The sequence below is a fragment of the Hemibagrus wyckioides genome, linkage group LG05 (assembly GCF_019097595.1).
Source record: "Hemibagrus wyckioides isolate EC202008001 linkage group LG05, SWU_Hwy_1.0, whole genome shotgun sequence".
In the NCBI taxonomy this organism is placed as follows: domain Eukaryota; kingdom Metazoa; phylum Chordata; class Actinopteri; order Siluriformes; family Bagridae; genus Hemibagrus; species Hemibagrus wyckioides.
The window spans coordinates 15,731,541-15,755,912 of NC_080714.1; the positions used below are offsets into that span (position 1 = coordinate 15,731,541).

The 24,372-nt window shown below is 37.6% G+C and overlaps 1 protein-coding gene across 4 annotated transcripts in view; it reads left to right on the forward strand.

Annotated features, from left to right (window-relative positions):
* The window catches only part of grid2 (glutamate receptor, ionotropic, delta 2), a 426,076-nt gene that overhangs the window by 370,437 nt on the left and 31,267 nt on the right, over window positions 1–24,372 (forward strand). For all 4 annotated transcript variants that reach the window (XR_009204631.1, XR_009204632.1, XM_058390630.1 and 1 more), the window contains exons 12-13: window positions 4,916–5,054; window positions 11,385–11,580. Coding sequence is in view for 2 of the 4 variants with exons in the window: in XM_058390630.1 (XP_058246613.1) it covers window positions 4,916–5,054; window positions 11,385–11,580 (335 nt within the window). In the remaining 2 variants the exon portion in view is untranslated. The remainder of the gene's footprint in view (window positions 1–4,915; window positions 5,055–11,384; window positions 11,581–24,372) is intronic.

Consider the following 24,372-nt stretch of genomic DNA (forward strand, 5'->3'; position numbering starts at 1 on the left):
GATATAATATATCTCAAATGCACAGAGCTGTGAATTGCATGGTCATTGATTGTCATCTCTCTGGAGACTCTGCATTAGCATAACTAAATGTTGAGGCACAGCTAGAGCTGGTGTCTTGGGAACCGCTGGGAGAAGTTCCTATTCCAATTACAGCTCCAATCTTTGTAGAAAGATTGGAAAAAACAGGAAGGATTTAGAACACTTATGTATGTATAATATAAGCAATATCCCTCTTGGAAGAAGACCTGCATGAATATCTTTAGTTTTCCAGACTATATGTAATCACTGTGGAGCAGGAATTTAAATCTTAACTGTCTCTCTTTATATGTAATGTTCTGCCTCTTGTCAGGATAGTAAAAAAACTGTGTTGAACAAAACTCTCTGCCCCCTCAAAAAACATGTTCTTTCCACTCCTGCACCCTCTGGATGTTTTGATAGCATCAAGCTGTCAGTGTGCATCACATCATGACAAGCGAACAGAACAAAGATGATACTTTTAGCCTGCCGTATTTCAATTGTCTAATGTGTCATGAGCTGCTGTGCTCCATTCTATAGATCTCATCATGGGAATGATGTCTGTCATTGTCAAGACTGCATGAATATGCATATGCATTCAGCGTGAGGTGGCATTTCCTTCAGATAGTGCTGTAAAGGGAATGGAAGTGAATGTCTTATTCATTCTAATGAGAAGGAGCTCTTTCACCTCACCTCACTCACTGTGACTTGGGTTTTTAAATGGTTTAATGTTATCCAAGTCTAAAAGTAGTTGAGAGGACACATGTTTCTGAATAGATTGTCTACGATATCGTCTCAGAAAGCAGAATATAATAAGCTTCATATAAGAGTAAAATGCACATCAAACCATTGAAAGAGGCTATAACTATGTAACTTTTCAGATTTTGGTTGGTCATATAACAAGAGTTGGCTTACGCATGATGTTCATGTCATTTCTCCTATTTATATCAAGCTACTCTATAAGCATTTTAACTTTCTACAACATTTCACAAAGAACAGATCAGCTCATTGAATGGAACATGTGTGACGTGCTTCAGTCAGCACCATTCCTCAGCACAGGTCTGATGACTGGATGATAAGATGTTCATTCATGTTAAACATTCATAATTGTTATTGCACTTCAAGTTGACATAATTGCATGAAAAATGTGTTTGCTCTTGCTCTGTATTTGAGCTTTAGCGGCAGCGAGATTTATTTCTTGGATGTACAGGCTTAGCTATGAAAATGTTTCCAGCCCAAGGCTAGATTGTGTTCACAGATGATACACACTGCAGTCACTTTTTTGTTGTTGTTGTTGTTCCCTTCCTCTTGCATGCCTGAAGCTTGCTACATTCCCATCCAGAGAACGGAAGCTGAAGAAATATGTTCTGAGGCACACCTTAGAGTTTATTTATTTCTATTTAGATTATTTATAATGCTGAGAGCTCCAGGGTGGCTGCATGGTGAGATAGAGGCTTATGCGCTAAGGCCACGCTTCTGACTGCTAAACTGTATGCAAATTGAAGGAATTAGGTGCCAGCTAGCCTTTTAATGGGATACTTGATGACTTGAATAAATTTCAGTCATATACACACATGTATTCATGTGTTCCGACACACTCACACACCCAAACCTACTGCAAATGGCACCATGCCAGGAAAATAAAGCCGATACGGTGGAAAACATTTCTCCAGCAAATACTGCAGTTTTATATATTTAAATAAATAAATATATAATATAAATATAAATATTATATATTTATATTTATATTAAATTGAATGCTAATTATTACAAAAATAATTGGGCATAATTGGGTTAAATTTAAAAGTTTTTGTAGCCATTAAATAAAGTATCAGCAAACATTTTTATGCAATGCTGCTTTAGTAGGTAGATTGCAGGTTTGATTTTTAAGTCAAAACACTCTGTAGTAAGCATGGAGGTATCATGCTGACTATCATTTAGCATGTAAGCCAGATATGTAAAATCATTTGCGACAAAATCACTTATATGTTGATTTAAATACCCATGAATTGACTTGAAGCTGTGACTGGATTCTTTTTGAAATAAGAAGTCGGTATGTTAAAGTTGACTAAATTACACAACAAACAGTAGCCGTAAAAGCCGCACCCTGCTGAATCTCATCAGATGTGATAGCAGCTAAATATGGAGACTAGCAAATAGTATAATGAGAGCTGTATTTCAAAGGTGGATACATTTTTACAGACACCTTCACCTACGCTAGTCCAGTTTAAAAAGGAAGATAATAGGTGATAAAATAAAGTGTCTTTGGAATTGCTGTATGTTTGAGCCATGGTCAGCTGTCACATGATGATAGAGAGCTACAGGGACATCACCAGGAGGCATCTGAAATGTCTGAGTCATAGCCTTATAATGAATTTTAAATATTACTGTTTGATGTTAAATATATTACTTAATCCTTCTGATGGAGAAGCCTAGACATTTTGTACAATAGAATCAGCTGTCTGAAGTAGAAAGATACTCTGGCAGTTCTGGCAGTGAACACTGGTAAAACTCTTTTTTGAAATGTGTCATATTACTGTAAAATTCCACTCTACCTCAGAATAAAATAACTACAAATAAATACATTTTTCCCTTAACAAAGGGATAGGAAAATTTGGAGGAAGATTCACAGCCATAAATGCACTAAGGAACCATGTTTACTGTGAAAAAGCTGTGGGACATACACATTTAAATGGACAAATCCAAGACGAGAACGGACACGTGTCCTTAAACAATAATTGCAAATTGTTTCAGAAAAGTTATTTTTTGAATTGTTTTAGATACACTGTCATATTGGTGTCCACTAAGATACTTTGTGTCTTAAATTCTGCTTAAAGTAGCCCCAAAACACATGCTGTAAATTTAAAAATAATGAAAAAGTAAATGGTACAGTACTCTGAAGAATACCCTTTAAATGATAGTTCAGTTCAGCATCTCAGGAAGAGAGAGCAAGCAGAGTGCCCCATCTACTCACCCTCATCAGGGACCTTCATAGAGACCTTAATTTTTTTTTTACCCTGAAGTTACTTCAGTTGAGCTATGCATGATATTCCAGCAGTATTTTACTTTTGTTCAGTAAGTAGATTCATTAAGACTCATTATGTAAACTCATTAAAGCTGAAGTAATCTGTTGAGACTGCAAGAGTTTTCTGTAGCAATTTGTTTAATAGTTGTCCCTGAAGTTCAAGCATCTTTATTTGCATATTTAAGTTTGGTAAGTGTACTCCTATTAACGGTCTGGAAAACAATTCTGTTTGGATCCCTAACTAACTCTCAAATATGAGCAAACACAATAAGGTTCTTTTGCCTATAGATCTCTTTGTCTGAGGCCCCTCTCCAAGTGAATGCTTACATACTGTGAGGGGCTGAGTGGAGTGTATCACGTCTGGTCTCCTACTGAATAAAAGAACGGGGAGCGCGGAACCTGCTGGATATAGTGCCTGCTGATTTTGATGTGCGTAGCGGGGTGGTTTTGAATCTCAGTCATAAGTCTCCCAGATAAAAGCTACAATACTGGCTGGGTCATTTTTCTAAAGATCAACATCCTGCAGTCAGAAAAAAAGGGGATGCAATCAGCTTTCTTTCTGGACCAGTTGTAGCAATATTCACCACAGAGAAGGTGTCATATTCGCTTTTTACCCAGCCTTTTTGCAAATCCTTCTCCTTCATAATTCACCGCAATACACTGGGAATGCTCAGCTTTTTCTTGTATGAAGGTGTTGCAAGCTAACAGTGCTCTCTGATCTGGTGAGCTATAATAGCTTGTTAGGGTTTTTTTTTTTCTTTTCTTTTCTCTTTGTTCTTATATAGCTCTGACACTTTTACCTATGCAATAACCTCTGCCTTACTGATGAGGCCAAGGTTTTTAATATCATTCCCACAGAGAATGTCAGTATGCTTATGAAAAATTGCTGCAGCAGTTATATTTGTGGGGGAAAAACTCTGCCAGACCTTCAGAGAGACCTCCTGACAGTTCTTCAAATTTAAAAGTCCAAAAACTTTAATTTAATGTTAAAGCTTCAAGATAAGTAAAAAAGAATTGACCTTTAAAGAAGACATTTCCAAGCCATAAACGTCCTCCAAACATGGACATGTCATAAATAAGAAAATCTGAAAAAGGATTCCCTAGAGAACATTGTAGCTAATGTGAGTCTTGATTACATTCTCGCCCTCATTAGGATGTGGAAAGAAGACTGTATGAGTGCATGGTAGAAGGAGATTTTTTTATCTTCTTATCTATTTTTTTTTATTTTTTAAGACTTATCTGTATGGACTACAGTATTGAGCTTTGACTAAGAGAAGTCACTGGTACACAGACAGCTGGGTTGATTTCCATGAGTCATAAGAATAAATTACACAAATGTTTAACCTTAGCCATAAACATAACCGAAAAATTAAAATGGAGCAAATCCATCACTTATGTCCAATCCTGTACAGCTTCTGTCCTCGGCAGTGCTAGAGGTGGCTTTCAGTTTAGATCCAGAAGCTTCCCTGCACATACATGTCTAAATTAGAGACACTATATACACTATAGTTTTCATATTACTGTTATATTTAATGTGCTGGTATCAATTAGGTGATGCCGTAACTGATACTTAAAAGAATGCAGTATGGTACACTATCACTTCTTCTCTAGCACAACTTTTATAATTATGTATAATTGTAAAATTGTTAAATATTATGTATATTTTACATGAATATATAAAAATATAAACTAATGTTTGATATTTTTCTAATACCGTAAACAGAGGACATAAATTTTTTCTGACTTACTGAATTGCTTTTTGCAGGATGTTTATATTTTTTACCCTTTGTATACCTTGCACTTGTCAATATCCTTCATGAAATGATCAATCCTCTCTCTCTCTCTCTCTCTCTCCCTCTCTCTCTCTCTCTCTAGGTGGAGAAGTACCCTACACCACTCTGGCCACGAGGTTGATGATGGGTGTTTGGTGGCTCTTTGCTTTAATCGTCATTTCTTCCTACACGGCTAATCTGGCAGCCTTCCTCACCATCTCGCGCATCGAAAACTCTATCCAGTAAGTGTCTGCAATAATGTTTCTATTAACTCAGCCCTGCACTTACCTTTGAGACCTTCATTGCATTTTTGTATTGGGGAAAATGATATCAGGATTGTTTTCTCTCTCGCCTCAATTTCTAGGCAATACTATTATCTGGGCTTGAGCAAACTTGTATCAATTCGCCTCTTGTCTCCTTAAGGGAGGAACAAAAATCATTCTGCATCCCAGATACAATTGCATGGGATCCAGATGGAAAACTCTACTGCCACACTGATGTATTAGACTTGAGCTGAATAAGACAAGCAGGATCAAGAACATGCAAGCTAGTGTAACATTCTTCATAGTCCTAAAGTGAGGAGAAGCCAGAAGAAGCTAATTGTATCCATCACTCCCAAGACACACACATGCAAACACTGATGTGTATCACACACAAATAAATCAGGCGAGCAGGGCTTTATGGGTAGGCTGTGTGTAAACAACTGAGATCCAAACACCACTTTGGTCATACTCACAAAGCTCCATGGAAAAGGAATGGACATTTTGTATTTCAAAGTGTAGCCGTATGTGTGTTATGTTCTTATGTGAGAAAAGGTTTTCATTATTTGACCATTAGGTCTATGATTTATGGATGAATAACTACGTCCATGCCCAGGTAACTCACAGAGAGGCAGCAAAAGAGCTCAAGGGCACACGTATAAGCATACACAGGGGAAATCACATGACTATATATAATAAACTGTGCATAGCTCAGGGCCTTCGCTTGTTTCACTGAGGTCTCTAATCTAGCACGGTTATTAGACTAATCATATTCCACAACGCCTAGCAGTGATAGAGTTAATTGTGCTTGTACAATATTTTATATTACTAAACGGCTAAATATGAGGAGGCGAGTAGGGAAATGAATGCAGCATTTTTTTCCCCTCACTTTGTTTATTTTCACTTGCATTAGATTGTCATTAATGAGCCTGCGCTTAGATCACTTGGTTCTACTTCTATCCAGCTAATTAGGATTTCCATAAATTTAAATGCATTATCTGTTAATGTGTAGACAGTGATGGGGTCATTACAGTCTTAATTACAGCCTAAACTCCACCCCCATGGGTCTGTTGTATTTAAAAGTGAGAGATGAACCATGCCTGTCAGGAAGCATTGAAATATTATTGGGAAAAAAAGTCATTCAGATCTCATAATTAGATGGTTTTGTGATTTTGACTGGAGTTTGATTACCAGCTAGAGTAAATAGGCTCTAAGGGTTGAATTCAGATTTGGTGATGTAAGTTGGCGACTTAAATAGGTGCGTTAATATACATGTGGGAAAAATTCTCAGAGTCAGCTTTTGCAAGCGATTAAGCCAAGTTCCTGGGCAACTCAATTCTGGTTATTAAAATTTCCCTGCACGTAGTTCTCACCGCCCGAGGTTGTTAGATTTTTCATCAGGTGTATGAGATGGGGTTTTAAACACAGCCTAAATTGTCTTGAAACACAAGCACTTGCTTTTAATCCCCCAAAAAACTGTGGGAAAGGAAGTTTTTTTTGTCACAGGCAGCTCTAACACGGTGTAACATAAAAGCAAGGGACAATTTAAAAATGAACGAATAAAAAAAAGGGCTAATACAATGAGCCATCAATGAAAAAGTTCACATGGAGTAAATATCCGTCAGAATCTAGCACATTGCCAATATGTTGCTGCCTGAATAGTCCTAGTTTTAATTACCACATCAATCATTTTGATTTTGTCTTAACAATTTTAATAATATGGCTTCCACTCTCATTTCTTGGCAGCACTTGAAATAGCACTTGATCCAGTGTGTGTGTGTGTGTGTTTGTGTGTGCATGTGTGTGCAGTGTTTACAGTAATTTGATCTTCTATAAAGAAAATGTGCCTATAGTTAAATTATAACCTGACCAAGCGCTCTTCTGCTACATTTACAGCTCACTTGAACTTAATTCATAATTTTCGATCTGTATAAAATTCTGCCCTTGAGATAAGTCTCGTAATATGCTGCCTCATCTGTTCTCTTCCTTTCCAGGGAATTTACAGCAACAATTTCAATGAATAAATTAAATGTGTCATATTTATGTATTGACTATTGGCCTCAAATGCCTTTCCTTAGTTTTTAGTTTACACGTTTACAGTTTTCATTGTCTTTATAAAACATAAATTTCCCAAAGCTCAAAACATAAAATTCAGTTTTATATATATTACAGTTACATCAGATTGACAGATAGTGGTGCTGGACTTAATACTGCTCCTCACTCGAGACGATAAACAGTTGTGGTCAGATTTTTACATGCACCTCCGCTAAAGACATCGAAGGTCAATCCATTTCATGTTACCCTGCATTTCCTGTCAGTTCAGGCATCTAATTTATTTCTCTAAAAGTTCATTCCAAAATAATAGCCAACAGACTGATTCATTTCAACTTTTATTTTCAGTTGGTTATTATTTTCAGACGGTCAAAATTTTAGAGATTGGTAGTATTTGTTGGAAAGTTTTTCACAATACCTTTTCCGAGTTTTCATTCCTTTTGCTGTAATTCAGTCATAAAGCTGTCAATTTTGATAGATTCATCTTAGCTCCATCCTTTTTTTTTCTCAGTACAAGTCATGCTTACATTTTTTTGAGGTCTAAATTCAAAGTTCAGTGTTCACATTTGTATATTAACTTTGTTTTTTTTTAATGTTTATTAGGAGTTTTTATAAAAAAAATGTGTGTGTACATATATATATATATATATATATATATATATATATATATATATATACACACATATATATATATATATATATATATATATATATATATATATATATATATATATATATATATACACACATATATATATATATATATATATATATATATATATATATATATATATATATATATATATATACACTATATTGCCAAAAGTATTCGCTCACCCATCAGAATAATCAGAATCATGTGTTCCAATCACTTCCATGGCCACAGGTGTATAAAATCAAGCACCTAGGCATGCAGACTGTTTTTACAAACATTTGTGAAAGAATGGGTCGCTCTCAGGAGCTCAGTGAATTCCAGCGTGGAACTGTGATAGGATGCCACCTGTGCAACAAATCCAGTCGTGAAATTTCCTCGCTCCTAAATATTCCACAGTCAACTGTCAGCTGTATTATAAGAACGTGGAAGTGTTTGGGAACGACAGCAACTCAGCCACGAAGTGGTAGGCCACGTAAACTGACGGAGCGGGGTCAGCGGATGCTGAGGCGCATAGTGCGAAGAGGTCGCCAACTTTCTGCAGAGTCAATCGCTACAGACCTCCAAACTTCATGTGGCCTTCAGATTAGCTCAAGAACAGTGCGCAGAGAGCTTCATGGAATGGGTTTCCATGGCTGAGCAGCTGCATCCAAGCCATACCTCACCAAGTGCAATGCAAAGCGTCGGATGCAGTGGTGTAAAGCACGCCGCCACTGGACTCTAGAGCAGTGGAGACGCGTTCTCTGGAGTGACGAATCGCGCTTCTCCATCTGGCAATCTGATGGACGAGTCTGGGTTTGGCGGTTGCCAGGAGAACGGTACTTGTCTGACTGCATTGTGCCAAGTGTAAAGTTTGGTGGAGGGGGGATTATGGTGTGGGGTTCTTTTTCAGGAGCTGGGCTTGGCCCCTTAGTTCCAGTGAAAGGAACTCTGAATGCTTCAGCATACCAAGACATTTTGGACAATTCCATGCTCCCAACTTTGTGGGAACAGTTTGGAGCTGGCCCCTTCCTCTTCCAACATGACTGTGCACCAGTGCACAAACCAAGGTCCATAAAGACATGGATGACAGAGTCTGGTGTGGATGAACTTGACTGGCCTGCACAGAGTCCTGACCTCAACCCGATAGAACACCTTTGGGATGAATTAGAGCGGAGACTGAGAGCCAGACCTTCTCGTCCAACATCAGTGTGTGACCTCACAAATGCGCTTCTGGAAGAATGGTCAAAAATTGCCATAAACACACTCCTAAACCTTGTGGACAGCCTTCCCAGAAGAGTTGAAGCTGTTATAGCTGCAAAGGGTGGACCGACGTCATATTGAACCCTATGGATTAGGAATGGGATGTCACTTAAGTTCATATGCTAGTCAAGGCAGGTGAGCGAATACTTTTGGCAATATAGTGTGTGTATATATATATATATATATATATATATATATACACACACACACACACACACACACACACACACACACACAAGTGTGAGGGAGTTTAACGTGTCTCGGTCGTGCTGATTGCGCTGTGCTGAATGACGTGTAGCATAATTCTACCAATTTGCCTGCTGGGTAACAAAAGCAAGAAGTCTTCTCAAATTCTGAGAAAGAAAAAACTCATTTACATTGTTCAGCCAAAGAGATTCCTCAGAAAAGTGCCTCCATTTGGTGATTTAGCGCATTCTACTCTTGACAGAATAAAGAACAGCAACTAGAGAATCTCTTAGTGACACTTTTTAAACCACAGAGTAACGTTCATTCTAGGGGAACATGTCGAAAAGAAAATGGGTTTTCATCTGAGTTACTTCTGAGGTTTCTTCAGTGAGTGGTTTGGATAAGGATGGTTTAGTTTTGAATGAGTTAAATGTATGCCTATACAATACGGTGTGATGAAGAGTGTCAGCTAACTATGGCTCTCATACTGTCAGATCTAGGATTTTTAAGCACCCTAAAAAAAGAACGAATGCATCAAATAAACACTAAACACAAAGGAATTGAGTTGAACGTTCAGACCTAAACATTTTTGTCTGTGTATTACATGAACATGTTTGGCGACTGAAAGAAATGCTATTAAAATAAAAGCTCAATGTAGAAGGTGATGCTTGATTATTCGGGCTGATTTGCAGCTCGGGCCTTCAGGGACGGCCTCCTGTGGCATTATGAACTCTGTTAAATATCACTAAATAACACAACATTTTAGTGTATTGATCTTTCAACTAGATAATAATCCCAAAATCAACACTAAAATGATTAAATAAATAATTCTTGTGCAATGACCAACTCATTCTCTGCATATGAACGGTGAGGTGAAAACCTCAGAACACGAGAAGCTTGAAATGATCCGCATGAAACATTAATCTAAGATCATCTACTAGTGTCTCAAACCTTGTTAGAGATTACAGGAGGAGGTGTAGTGCTGTTAGTCTCTCCAGGGAAACACTTCAGCAATTTAGGAGATCATTTTGAAACAAGTGACATGCAGAAGACATAACCTAAGCACTATTTAAGAAAACTGTATAATTCCATACAGCATGCTCATATGCTTAAGCCCAAAGTATTAATAATCACCTCATTCAATATCTATATTAATGTTTGCTCGTCTCCATTCAATAAATCTGGAGTGCTTCTCTATTTTTTAAGTGTTGTCCACATACTCGAGGTTAAACTTACAGGTATGATTAGCACCCGCTTTAGCCGCCAAGTGGAGAGTAATTGTACTGCAGTCTGATTTAAGGCGTCTGACGGACAATTCTCTATAAGAGTTAAATGACACTACACGCCCACTATTATCAAGGTGTAGGGAGACTTCCTGTCAATTAAGTGTTGAGTATAATTTTCAAGCGATGAAAGATGAACATTTGTGGCTCAAGTTCATAAAATCTTAAAAAGCCTCTGGAGTTAAGCACTAGAAGATGATTTTTGAAAGATGACAGCTGTCTAATGTAATAATATTCAGTAAATCCAAAGCTAGCTCAGCTAAGTGCAGTAATCTTTAAAGTAGCCAAACCACTCTTCTGTGATTCTAGCTGACATCCTCTCAAAGGTCTAATGAAAGCAAGCACTTGCTCATACTTGTTGCCCTTAAAAGGATTTTATTTATTTATATTTGTAAAATTTTGAGCAAAAAAAGAAAGAGTAAGTGATACAATTGATTGCTTAGCACAAAAGAGAAAGTGTCACTGTTTGATATGTGTGAAGATTTAATATTTCAATTAGCAAAGCTTTTTCCCCTCAAAGGTACAGATTGTGCCATGTGCTTATTATATTTCAATTACTTTTCTTGAATGTTCATTTCTGCACGAAGTACGATTCTGTGGGCTCGCCAGCTTTTAAGTGGAGGCAAGATTAACTCGGATGTTGAAGCAAACTGCAATATAATAAACATAATGTGTGATCTAATGTGATATAATAATATGCGTGTGGTATAAATGAGTGTGGGTGGTGTGAGAGCAAGATAAGAATGCATGAATGTATTTATGCCAAATTGTGCCTGCGCGACTGTATAAATCTGCCGATCCTAACCGTATTTGGAGTTGCCTCGTGAGTCTACCTGAGCGCTAAGCATGGACACGTGTACTCAGTGTGTACTCAGTGGTGTGTGTGGTCTTCTACAGGTCACTCCAGGACCTGTCCAAGCAGACAGAGCTGCCGTACGGCACTGTGCTGGACTCCGCCGTGTATGACCAGCTGCGCAGTAAAGGCATGAACCCTTTTGAGCGAGATCCCATGTACTCGCAGATGTGGAGGATGATCAACCAGTCAGGAGGAGCCGATAATAACGTGGAGGACTCAAAGGAGGGTATTCGCAAGGTGCGGTAGGCCATCACACTTATGAATCAGTTGCAGAAAGATGCTTATTTACAGGAACGGGTATATGGGCCACAATCGACAATGGCATTAGATGTTCAGATTTCTGGCTAATAGATAATAAACAATTATCATGGCAGATATCTTGATGTGTATAAAATTCAAGCTTAATATCTCCAATCAATCTGGGCCTTCCCTGATTTTAAAAATAGCAAATAAACATTTTATATAAACTAACATGATCTTGAAGATACATGAAACAAGAATTTATCAACTCAACATTCATAGTCAGTTCAAGAGTCAGCAATATTTATGGAAAGGTACTTTGTGTCAGAAGAGAAAATTATCAAGCAAATGAGACAACCAAAGAATTGTGGAAAGATGTGCAAGATTTTCCACTGGATTTCTTTGAAAAACTGCATGACTGTATGTGAAAAATAATTTAACGGTTTGAAGAGTGAATGTAACACTACTACTAATGTGCTTGTTCATAATTTTTTAAAGTGGAATCATTTACAGATATGTAATAAGTAATGTAATATGTACAGTAGGATGCAAGTAGATAAATTCACAAGTGTGTCTCATAATCATGGTCATAATTCCTGGCAGTGGCCAAATCCCAGGCAGATGTGAATAGTCTGTGTTCAGAAGTGAGAAAACAAACATGAGTTAAAACAAGATATAAAACCCAAGGAACTAGTGCAAACAAGAAAACACAGCTCCGAAATGCACAGTAATATCGATGAGACCTAGAATGAAAGCAGAACACAACAGGCTTTAAAGAGACGAGCGTAATCGGGAAACACACCAAAAATGGATTTTGGGTATAGAAGGAGAAGGATCAAAATAAATGCATATGTCAATGTAAACACAAAGAACTTGGAGGGAAATCAAAACAAAACAGGGAAGGAGCATTTGGGAAGCGCGTCATGTGTTAAGGCGACCTACAGTTTACACACTTCTGTTTAAATTTCCAATTAACTTTTACCAAAATTGCCATACTCATTTATAGTAAGATGTGGTATAGTACATTTACTTACTTAATATTAAACTGCTTACCAGTATCAGCATTGTTTTTGTTTTCATTTTATTAATAAGAAATTGAGATAACATTTCTTAATGTTGCTTGTACGGTTTAACTGATTTTACAAGAAGCATTCTCCTGCTAATTACATATTATGTTGCAGCCTAATGCTTTATTGTTGTGATTTTTTTTCTTTTCTTCCAAGGTTGGTTTTATCTCAGAAATTGAGCTCAACTCGCATGCCGCAATTAAATAGGGAGTAAAGCATGAAAGCTCAGGTTTTACACCTTCATCTGATCACATGAGGGTTGGACAGAATGAAACGCTCATTAAGGCTCGCTGCCATTACACTGCGCTTTGTTCAGGCAATCTCGACTCGCAGGTGTTCTGATAAATATTGTATGGCAGGACAATGTCTTTGTAGTGCCATGAATGTACAGGTCTCTGTTTTCAGTGCTGTTCTTCCCTCACTATCCACATAGCGCCCTCTTTTGACCTTGAAAGCGTCAGGGATAAGTACGCTTTTATCCTTTTTGTCTTTGATGTGTAATATTGCTGGTTATGCTGTTGCAGAATATCCTGTGTTGATTGTAGTGCTGGAATATGCATATGTCTAACTCACTCACAATGGCTGTGAAAGAAAGCACAGAGCCTTTCTTTCTCACTCACTTTGCTTTTGCTTCATTCCTCGCTTTGTCTCTAGCCGTGTCAGATCTCTGAATAATCGGCAAAGGCGTGAAAACAGCCACCAAGATTGAAATAAAAATCATTGAGGTATGATGATGATGTAGTACCGAGGTAGGCTGGGCTTCTTTATCACAGATAAGATGGTAAAGATAAAGCTGATAGTATAACACTGTGAGATAATGGTGACTCATATTTCCTATGACATTTGCAGCTTTGCATTCCCTGTTGTAGCTTATCAGTGTTTGGTGTCCTATTGCGCATGGACCCTTTGTGGTCTCGAGTAGTTATTATGCTTAATGGCTTTCCCTATAGGGCCTCATCTCCTGACTAGCCTACGCATGGTGACATACTGCGTTTGATTGGCACGGCATGTGGGCATGTGAGATCTCTATATAGTTGATGTGAATGATTTCAAAACGGGAGAGAGAGATGATAATTTGTACCTTTGAGGATTTAACATTTGATGTCAGAATTAATCACTCTAAAAGTTTAATTTGACATTCAAGTATTACCTTCATGAGACAACATAAAAGTGAAAAGTGAAATGATATCATGTAATATTTATTCCTTCATTCATTGATCTTCAGGTTTATGCTGTGTGTTGGTCAGGGGTGGGGATAGATAGGGACTGGGTAGGAGCTAGATCAAGATATCAGTCTATCACAGTGCACCATGAATATACTGTGAACATACGGGCAGTTGGCAGTAGCACGGTCCATCTACTGGGAGGTAACTCAAGAACCCAGACAAAACCCTAAGGAACACAGGGAGAACATGTGAAAGATGAGGAGCTTGGAGCCGTGAGGCTGCAAGGTTATCCACTGTGCCACCATGACACCCTGTATAACATTTATGCATATTAGTAACTGTAATCCATTTATATTTTTGCCTGATTCAAGATGACTTCATTACAATAAGCTTTGCATCGAGGCTCCTCCAAATGGGACCTAATGCACTCATTCTCGGTCTCTGTTCCTTGGATTTAAGCAAACACTTGTTACAAAATGAGCTTTACTTTTGCATTCATTACACAAACACTTATTTATCATTTATCCTGTTCTCAGTTAGCTCATTAGTGTGTTGTCACACTGAGATATGAGATCCTGGTGTGTGACTGTGGGAGGTATTACAATAATGGTGTGACTATTCTCACTGCAGTTTGAGTTGCTTCCAGTAGAAGCTTTGCTCATCACCTCGAGAAGCCACCATTCACTGTGGAGCCAGGAATGTATTTCCAGGTCGGGGAGGTGTATATGTGAGGAAATATGGTAAATAATATCACTACATGATCGGTACATATAATGCGACATTCTTATTGACATACTTATGCAATCTGTGTGGATGCTGCACAGTAGCAGAAGCAGTTTTGATATACAAAATGATAAGGCATGATCAAGCATCAGCCAATATTGCCATATTACAAAAAAAAGAAAAGAAAATATAATACTAAATAAAAAATAGCAATGTTCCACTGTAATTATTATAACATCATCTAGTAATATGGGGAATCTAATATCTTAAACCAGATCCTTCTGTATCTACCCCTGCAGATCACCACCATTTTATCTGCTGTGACCTCAGTAACAGTAATACTGACCAAACATACAAAGTCATGGCAAGATGAGAAACTGAGAAAAATCAAGAACTAGGGACCAAAACAAGTACACATGGCCTAGCATAAACCGAGTAACACTGACAACCGTCTACCAAAACAACCAACGCTAAGTAATTAAGAGGAGAAATCACAGAAAATATGTAAGGGATACTGATAAATGAGAACAAGTGTGCACAAACACAGGAAACGTGAGGAACAACAGATGTAGTTTAATCCTACAAGGAAGGATGAGCTCAGGCAACTTGGTAGTGAACTGACAATGATGTAAATGGCAGTCACCCCCAATATGCAGCTAACCTCAAAACTACACCCCCCTCAATCCCAAAAATAATAATAATAACCACAACATCCAATGCACACAAACCCTACACCCCTAGACTCAGGGTAACGTTTAATGTTTCTCTGGCCAAGTGGAGAGAATCAGAAGGTGGGGGGTACATAATTTTGAGTGGACATCGACAGGAAGGGATAAATAGAGGATGAGTTGAGGAAAACTAGGCAGGCAGCTTTAAAGGGTATCAGCTGAGGCTTATCTTCTCTCTTCAGATTGATTTAGCTGTGAATTGTTGCTAGGCATCTGAAGGAGCCCCCAGCGGCTATAGCTTTAAGTGGAAGGCTCGAATAGAGAGATACAAAGCATGAGGCTGAAGAAGAGAGTGTATTGTATTGAGATTGTAGTGAGATAAGAGAATTGTGAGGAAAGAAAAACGTACTCACTGGGTGTTGGAGGTTCACTGGGAGCTGATCGACTTTGTTGTGGAATTGTCTTTATTAAGTCCAGTCTTCTGGAGCCTCTTTAATTCTAGTTTTATCTAGAATTAGGCAGGCATTTGTTAGCTTGCACTTAGTGCATTTATGCAAACTGTTGCCCATTAGCACAGTGAAACTGAGCTACTTCTGAAGTCCCGCTCAAATCAGAAAGTATTTACACACTTGATTCATGATGAAAATCCTGGCCACAAGAGTACAAGCCAGGATTGATTTATTTATTCATTTATTTATTTTTTATGTTGTCCTTTCATGCTTTCAGCCTCACATTTTCCAGGAAATAACCAAATGAAAGTTGAGGCATCGACAGTTTTGTTTTGCTTTGTTCCATTTTGCTGAATGTGAACAAGAGTGCCATATCAGATAAGACAAATACACCCCGCATCCTGCTCTCCCGTGTCTCACCTCATTATTTTTCTTTTTACCCCGAACACCCTGCTCTTACTCACACTTTTAATGAGCCACTCCAGATAAATTGTGCTGCTGAAAATTACAAATGGAAGAGCATTACTGATGAGAGCGAGCGAGGCGGCAAGGAGCATGATCTCATCACATAATGTGAAAAGTTGCATGTGGTGTAAATTCAGAGCAGGAAACATCGATGTGTGAGAAACCTGAAGACAAACAGTGTCTAAAAGATGAGTTTAATCTCTTGTTTAACAAGGTTCCAGTCCGCCAGCAAGATGACCAAAATTGGGTCATTAAATTTCACATCTGTATTCTTGTGAAGGGAAGGGAATGAATCTCGTCTTCTTTCTCCCCCAACACAAAAGTTCAATTATGGATCTGTAAATGAATTAAAAAACACAAAGCTATAGGAGAATGTGTAGAGTAGAGGGGTGCACCATGAGTGTGTCTGTGTGTACTTGTATGTGTGAGTGTGTGTGCTGTAATTCTGTGTGTTTTTCACAGTAAGCTCCAGCAATAGCCTCCTCATTCGCATTCTGTTTGCCCTCGCGCTGCTCCACTGCGTCTTTATCTCTGTCTGCGGGAGACACGATGGCCTACCGCCAAGACCTAATGGACTTTTGGAAAACAGAGAAAATAATATATCACTTGGGCAGCGGGAAGGAGAGAGACAAAGAGACAGACAGCAAAGCCTTTAAAACGTGTCCTCTAGGCCTGCACTTATCCAAGAGAATGGCTAGATCTGATCTAAAAGAGAGAGAATCCACCTAGACTCGCCCCGACTGACTCTGCCTTTCTTTTCCATTCTTTCTAGCTTTGCATCTCACTTTCTCTTGCTGGCCACCACACACACACAAACACACATATATGCATGCAGTATACACACCCACACCTGTGTGCTTGGGTTATTTAAGGTAAAGCAATTTCTGGAAGCCATTTAAAATCATTTGGCAGGCAATATTTGAAGCATGTAATGTGATTGTGAGGAAAGTGCTTTTTTCGCACTGTTGTGCCTTCTCTGTTAAATGCTCAGGTGTCAACATGAAGATACATTTACTCAGTGAAAGTGATATAATTCAATTCAACTCACTTGGAGATAGTGGATCTGTGGTGTAGTCTAAATGACTGGAGCTACACTTCTGTCATTCATGCACAATATCTCTCTCTCTCTCTCTCTCTCTCTCTCTCACACAAACTCTTTTTACCAGGGCTGAAAAATGGAATTTGCACCTGTTGGGGGTGTTAATGTTCAGCATTGAATTTCTTTGCCATGTCACACTCCACAGTGGTGGTTAATGACTCATATGAAAGTAGACACTCAGGGCTTTAAGAATTTGTAGTTTTTCCTAAGTATATCTGTGTTTTCCTAGCCTACTAGGGGCAATATATTCATAGAAAAGTTTCAAAAAACAATTACTTTTTTTCTTTACACAAATGTTTATATCAAATTAAACGGTAAAATCGAACCCATTTCGCAACTCAGAGATGCCCAAAGGGTTTGTCCATCATCTAATATTTGAAGGCGTTATCATCCACTAAAATTCTGTGTGCAATTATCTCAAAAAGAGGTTAAAACATACCATACTAAAAGCCAACAGTGTCCTGACTCATTTTATATCAGACTTGGTGATAAAATAATTAATTTGTTTTTACTGATTGAAAAGTCTAAGTGGATTGGAATGCCTGTGTACTTGTAAAAAGGTTAAAAATTTGCTGTAAATGTTGTGGTTATTATAACAACATGCACAAGCCCGTGTCTCACTTGTTCAACAATTGTCGTGGAAGATTTACTAGTTACTGTTACTAGTAATTGTCATGTTTGATGTCAGGGTAGCTTATGTCACATGCTAAGTGTCCATTAGTACATTAGCACTTTGTTTTATTCAGTTCAAGATTGAAGTATTTTATTTGTCATGTACCAACCTATTATGTCAGAAGTGAGATTTAAAACCCACACCTCCTATAAGAGACCAGAAATCTCCATTAATCAGGTGGAAGGTTTGAACCTTGAGTCTGGTGCTTTAGGCCACTCAGCCATCCTGCCACTAATGGTAGATGTTATGACTCATAATTCATGACAACTGTCATAAAACTTGACAAACATCCACCTGCTCTGATCTCTGATGTAATACTGCATAATGTACATAATTACTCAAAAGATTTACTTTGTGTCTTGCTAGTCATAATGAAAGGCATGATGTTTTGTAATACTGTAAATGCTTACCAGTGACTCTTATTTTTCTCTGTTTTTATATATTGCTTAAACCATGATATTACCAGTATTTTTTTAAATGGTTCTCTGTATATTTTTAGGTCTACAGAAAAAAGTTAAAAAAGGCAGAAAACTGTAATACCTCCAAACTCCAATATACATATCAATAGGTACTATTGTACAGATGCTGCTATAGTTATTCCTCAGGATGCATTAACTTGTGCTTATTTGAATAACTTTCTATGCAGTGTAGTTTTAATATTAACCCATTTCCTAGCAGTATGCAATATTGTAGTCTAAATATACAGTTAAATTTATGCTGTATGGGTCATATTGAGAGTTGAATATGAAAAAAACCTGGAAAAAAAACTATGGTCTGATATTAAAAGCTGATTGAATACATAATTAATTAATAGTATCAACTCTTTAAGGTCCACAAAAAGGGATTTTATTTTCCCCCAAATGGACATGGGAGGACATGGCATCTTAGAGACATCTTAAAAACTTATCTCAAACAGCAAAGTAAAAGTTTGAACATTCCTTAAACTTTAAAGTTTAAAAAATAACTTTAAGTAGCAGATAAGTGCTTGTTCAGCTTATCCTTAAAGACCCTGGGCATGTTTTATTTATTTATTTATTTATTTATTTATTTATTTATTTATTTATTTAGATATTTATTTAGATATTTATTGCATTATATTAATAATTAAGCAATTCATAATATGGAATTAAAAGCATGCTAAAGAGAATACAGCAACCCATGCACACAACATTTTAGTATCTTATGGCTTCATTAAATTGAGCACACAATTAACTATTGATGTGCAATATTTTACAAAATTCTAAATAATAGGATCTGGATCAAGGGCTTATTTATAAAGCTGCTGAGGTGGAAGACTTTATGTTAAAGTAGACCAAATTTTGGAAATTAGTCTTTTTTGTTTTAATTTTTGAATTGCTTTTATGTTGCAATATATTATATTTGACATTAAAGGAAAAACAATGTTATATTCTTTTTTCTTTTTTTTTTCTTTTTTATTGAAGTTGCCGAGTCTGAACTCAGCCTTTTATCATGCTTACATTCTGTGGTGGTGAAATCGATTTAGAGCTGTAATCACGTTTTTTTGGAATGGATCTACATCAGAGGCATCCTGACACAATTGAATAAAAGATGTCTGCCGACCAAAACTCTGATGCCAGCTCCTGACTAAAAGGGTTGTAGCTTAATGTAGCTTAATGTTTAGGTCCAGGTGTATTTATAGTAGCATGAGGATATGATTTTGAACAGATGCTACAAAGCATTTGTGTAAGTTGCTGGAATATGAGCATCTACTAAATGCTGTAAATGGAAATATACAATGCAGGTGTGTGTGTTGGTTTAAACAGTAACAATTTAAAAATTGTTTCATGATATAGGTAAACAGGGAAATGTTATAAATGACTTCATTTTATTAGAACGATCTCAGTATAAAGGCCAAAATCTTCATCACTATAATTGGACATTAATTAGACATGCATTACAGATAAATTAGACATAAATTTTTATCACTGTAATTCAAAGTAATTTATGTTTTACAGTTAAAATTAACACTGTCTGTATCTTTAGACTTAACACTTTTACCCTCCGCCTGTGCCTGACTTAAATTACTCGCTTTCAGATCCTAATCAGTGCTTTATTAAAGTTCCACAAAGATTTCAGTTGCTTTATTTTATTGCGGTTCTGTATAGTTTCATCGGGTCTGTGGCAATAATAGTGATTTAACTGTAATAAAACATACACAACTTTCAACAGACTGTGTGTGTGTGTGTGTGTGTGTGTGTGGTAAGGGGATCAGTGAGATTGAGGATCAGGAATACATGTCTGTGAAGTGTGGATGTGTACACATGTATCAGAGTGAGGGCAGATTTGTTTGAACACCACATTGCATGTCTGAACACCCGTGCGTTTCTGTGAGTTGGAACCCTGTGCACGTCGTCTCCTGAGGGAAACATGGCTGCTTTTTCCCCAGAGGGCTGATGACACCTCTGTGATCTGTGCTTTGCTGTCATCACACTGACACACGGGAGAGCGGAGCAGGGATGACTTTGACCCACTGCAGCACAACATTGTCTCCTCTGTAGTACAAGCCATATAATACTGATCCATATGAAATCTGCAGTCTTTGTTGTTGTGTTGTATTTTTTTTATTTGCAGTGTCAATCAATGAAAAACATTAATACTAACATTTACAAATCTGTCTTTGGATCTTCTCAAGCTGCAGCTCTTTGACAACTCATCAGACAGCTGAACAACTGTCCTGATACTTTCAGGACAGAAAATTGCTCCGTTTTTCATATTTGACCTTTTACATTTCTTTGATTAGCCTGGCATCACTCTACATTTATACAGAGGATCAAAACAAATCATTTTTCCTTTCTATAAGCACAACCAGTGAAGGTTTCATGAATTCCCAACATGCACATGAATCTAGATTCACTCATAATGCAATTATTATTGATATTTGTAGAAAATCCATTTGCTAGGAAGCTCTTGTATAAGGAGTCCAAAGCTATAATGGGTCCCTCGAACATAACGCAATCCTTTACACTAATGGCCAGTTAATTTCTCCACTTTGAACTACAGAACATTTGGAAGTGCAAATATGGTTTAATAATTAGCAGTGCTGTCTCTCTCTGGCTGTCTCAATGGAGGGCAGGGCAGACGTCGTGCTGCTGCTGCAAAACTCAATATTTACAGAACTGAATTGAAACACTGGCTGCAGTTGAGCACATCGGTTGCCTTGTCATTTATTTAAAGGTATGTCACCCATAGATTGTTTACATTGGATCATATTCAGAGTTGAAGATTTAAGGCCAAAGATTATGTCCATATTTATGCAGGAGAAATTCCTCATATTCAAAGACAGGATATGTTAATTCTTATTGTTTTTGCACTTTAAAAGAATAATACTGTTAATTAATCAATTGTGCCATGTTTATGCATTGAGCATTAGCCTTGAGTGGCATATTATATTTTTTTAATTTAATTATAATGCTCACATTTCAGAGTGACATTGTGGTTACATCAATTTATAATAGAGTGGCGCTGGACTTAATAATGCTCCACACTCAAGCTGACATCAAGCCAATATCATGCATGAATATGGACTAAAGTCCAAGGATAGAATTGTGCTTAAGTGAGAGCTGACTCAGTTTTCAGCAAACTCCTTCCCAACTCTGAAAACTGCTGTGTGCAATCTTGGTATTAATTCCTCAGTACGCTCTCGTAACTCAACTCTGATCACGGCCCATAGAGTGTTCCAGTTTTGCATAGTAATGTATTCATTCTACTCACACATCTTTAGAAGTGAAACGTTTGTGTAACTCCTCTTGGACTTGTCCCACATTGTAGTTTAAATGGATATGGTTTGACATTAAGAAGTCGGGGAAAAATTGAGCCTCTAGAGATGAAGTGGAGTGAAGGGCCCCGTATATGCTTTTCTCAGGGGGTCCAGGACATCTAGCCTGAAACAAATTGAGAAAGGGGCAGACGCTTGGTAAAATGGTGCCCTTGTCAAATAGAGATAACCTACAACTCAGATCCTGCAAAAAAAAATTATATCTTTTTAAAGCAGCAGGAAGGGCAGAAAGTACAGAAGAACACACAAGGGTCATAGTGCTTTCCACCCTTCGTTTAAGCTTACAGCACTACGTCCTCATTCTTTCTGTTTCCTTTGTGCGGTCGCTTGAAAGAGAAACACGCCCGGATCATCTTCCTTCCCACTCGCCCACTTGTGAGAAGGATTATTTATTACTCCAGTGTGTTGGCAAAAAAAGATCAAAGAAATACAGAGGCTTATATGTAGACTCATTTTCAAGGCTGAATTTGCCATTATAGTTATTTGTAGTCTTCCATTTATTAACAGAGAACACTTGAGGTGACAGAGGGCCAGATGTGCATATGTAAAGAGGCACAGCACATAATACTGTCTGATGCAGTCGCGAAATGTATTCACAATGCATATGAAATGAACACTCAGTTTAGTATGGCTGTAACTCATCGCACACACTACGCCTGAGATTGTCTGCTAAATGCACTCTGCATGAGGAACAAATTGCTGTGAAGCTCCTGTGAAGTGGTGGAGAAGTTCTGCCATACGTTCAAGAACCCTACCAGAGAGTAGCTACAGAGGAAATTAACTCTTCTTTCTACTTAAAGTCATTAATGTATCACATTTTTCTATATTAGAAATGTGCTGTTGCTGTATTAAACATTGCCAACTGCAGGTTCTTTAGCCTTTAGAAAAGTGTTAATCTCACATAGCCTTGTTTATTATGATGGAGTTATTTGTTAGATGTAAGTTATTGCTATATGTGTAAGGGCAGTGGTAGCTGAAGTGGTTAAGGCTCTGAGTTGTTGATTGGAAGATTAGCTGATCACAATCTGATCACAATCCGATCACAAGCTGCCACTGTTGGGGCCCTGTGCAAGGCTCTTAACCCTGTCCATTCCATGGACACTGTATCATGGCTGATCCTGTGCTCCAGCCCCAAAGTTGGTATATGTGAAGAAAACATTTTACTGTGCCACAAAGTATATGTGGCTATAATAAATGTTTCTCCTTTTTTTTGTGGATTGACCAGGGTTGCCAGATTGGGTAACAAGCATTTGCAGATTTGTAAAAAAGCAGACCAATGGACAAGCGGCACTAAAGGAAATGGTTTCCTTAATAGTTATTTCAGGTCCTAATTAAACATCTGAATGAGAAGGAATAAACAAACAATAAAGGTAACAATAAAAGTATTTTGTTTCTGTGGGAACGTCATGCATCTGGTCACACCTCTATAGAGCTCTGAGAAAGCAAGCAAGGTGCTGATTTACTTCTGATTTTGGGAGAGGGATATAATCATGCATAAAACCGGCTGTCAGTAATTGCCTAGAGTCAGCCGAACTTTCTATTTTTGGCATACCGGTTTGGTACTTAACAAACAAGTAATTTTGCACAAAATGTGGCCTGATTATGCCCAAAGAGCTGTGTACCTCTGGCCCTGAGACAGATTTACAGCTGCCATAGTCAGTTTCACCTCAATACAAGAGGGGAATTTCTTTTTCTTGCACTTTGCCAGACCTGTTGCATACTGTTGTAGAGCTTTCACTACCAATTACAGAACTGTGTTCTTATCCCTAACTGTCAGTAAGATCGTTGACAGGTTTATCAAAACATGGCAGAAGAATTGTTTTTGTGTTTTTCTTTCAGTGTTACTAATATAAGGAACATCTTCACATCACAAGAGAAACAAATGGGAAATATGAATGTCTTATGACTCTAAAGAGACTTCGAAAGCAGTTTTCATCCATTCAAAACCTTTCTAAACATAAGCTTTTAAGAAAATTGTTTGCTTTTAGCTAAGCAAATGAACTATTCATTTATGAAGGACATGCTGTGAATATGATGCCTGAAAGTCTCACAGTTGCACTTTAAGACAAAAAAAGTTTTGAATTTATATTTTGCATAATCAGGACTCATGTCATTTTTAAAGCAATTTATGTTGTCTTATATCAGTAACAGTGTTTTGGTTCTAGCACAGTGAACGGTCCTGGACTGTTTATGAAACATCTGTCCTTAATTATTCCCCTCTCCCCTACCAGCTTGTGTCTTTGAGGAGATGTTTGCCAATCTGCATATGTTTTATGATAAACTGTTAATTGCCTTTCTTTAGTTTTCTAGAAGACATAAAGCACTAATGACAGCTCAAGGCCACTTAGGGAGGAGGAGGAGCAGTGCAGGAGAGGAAGTCTTCACACTTCTGCTTCTCTTAGCGTGTTGATTCCACAGAGAGTCTGTTTTGAGAACCAGTCATTTGTGTGTGAGGCTTTTTCCTTATAAAAGCATAGCTGTTCAACCATCCACATCCAAACACACCCAATTAAAGTCTTTGACTCTTTTCTAGTTTAAAGAATAAACTCATTTTTCTGGCTTTGATTAATAAGAAAGAGAAACTGTATCAAAGGACATTGGGAGGGTGATGGGCTTGTCAGAGGGACTTTGCTGCATGTTTGGAGGTTTTAAACATTCATTAATTCATCTTTCTATCCTTGTC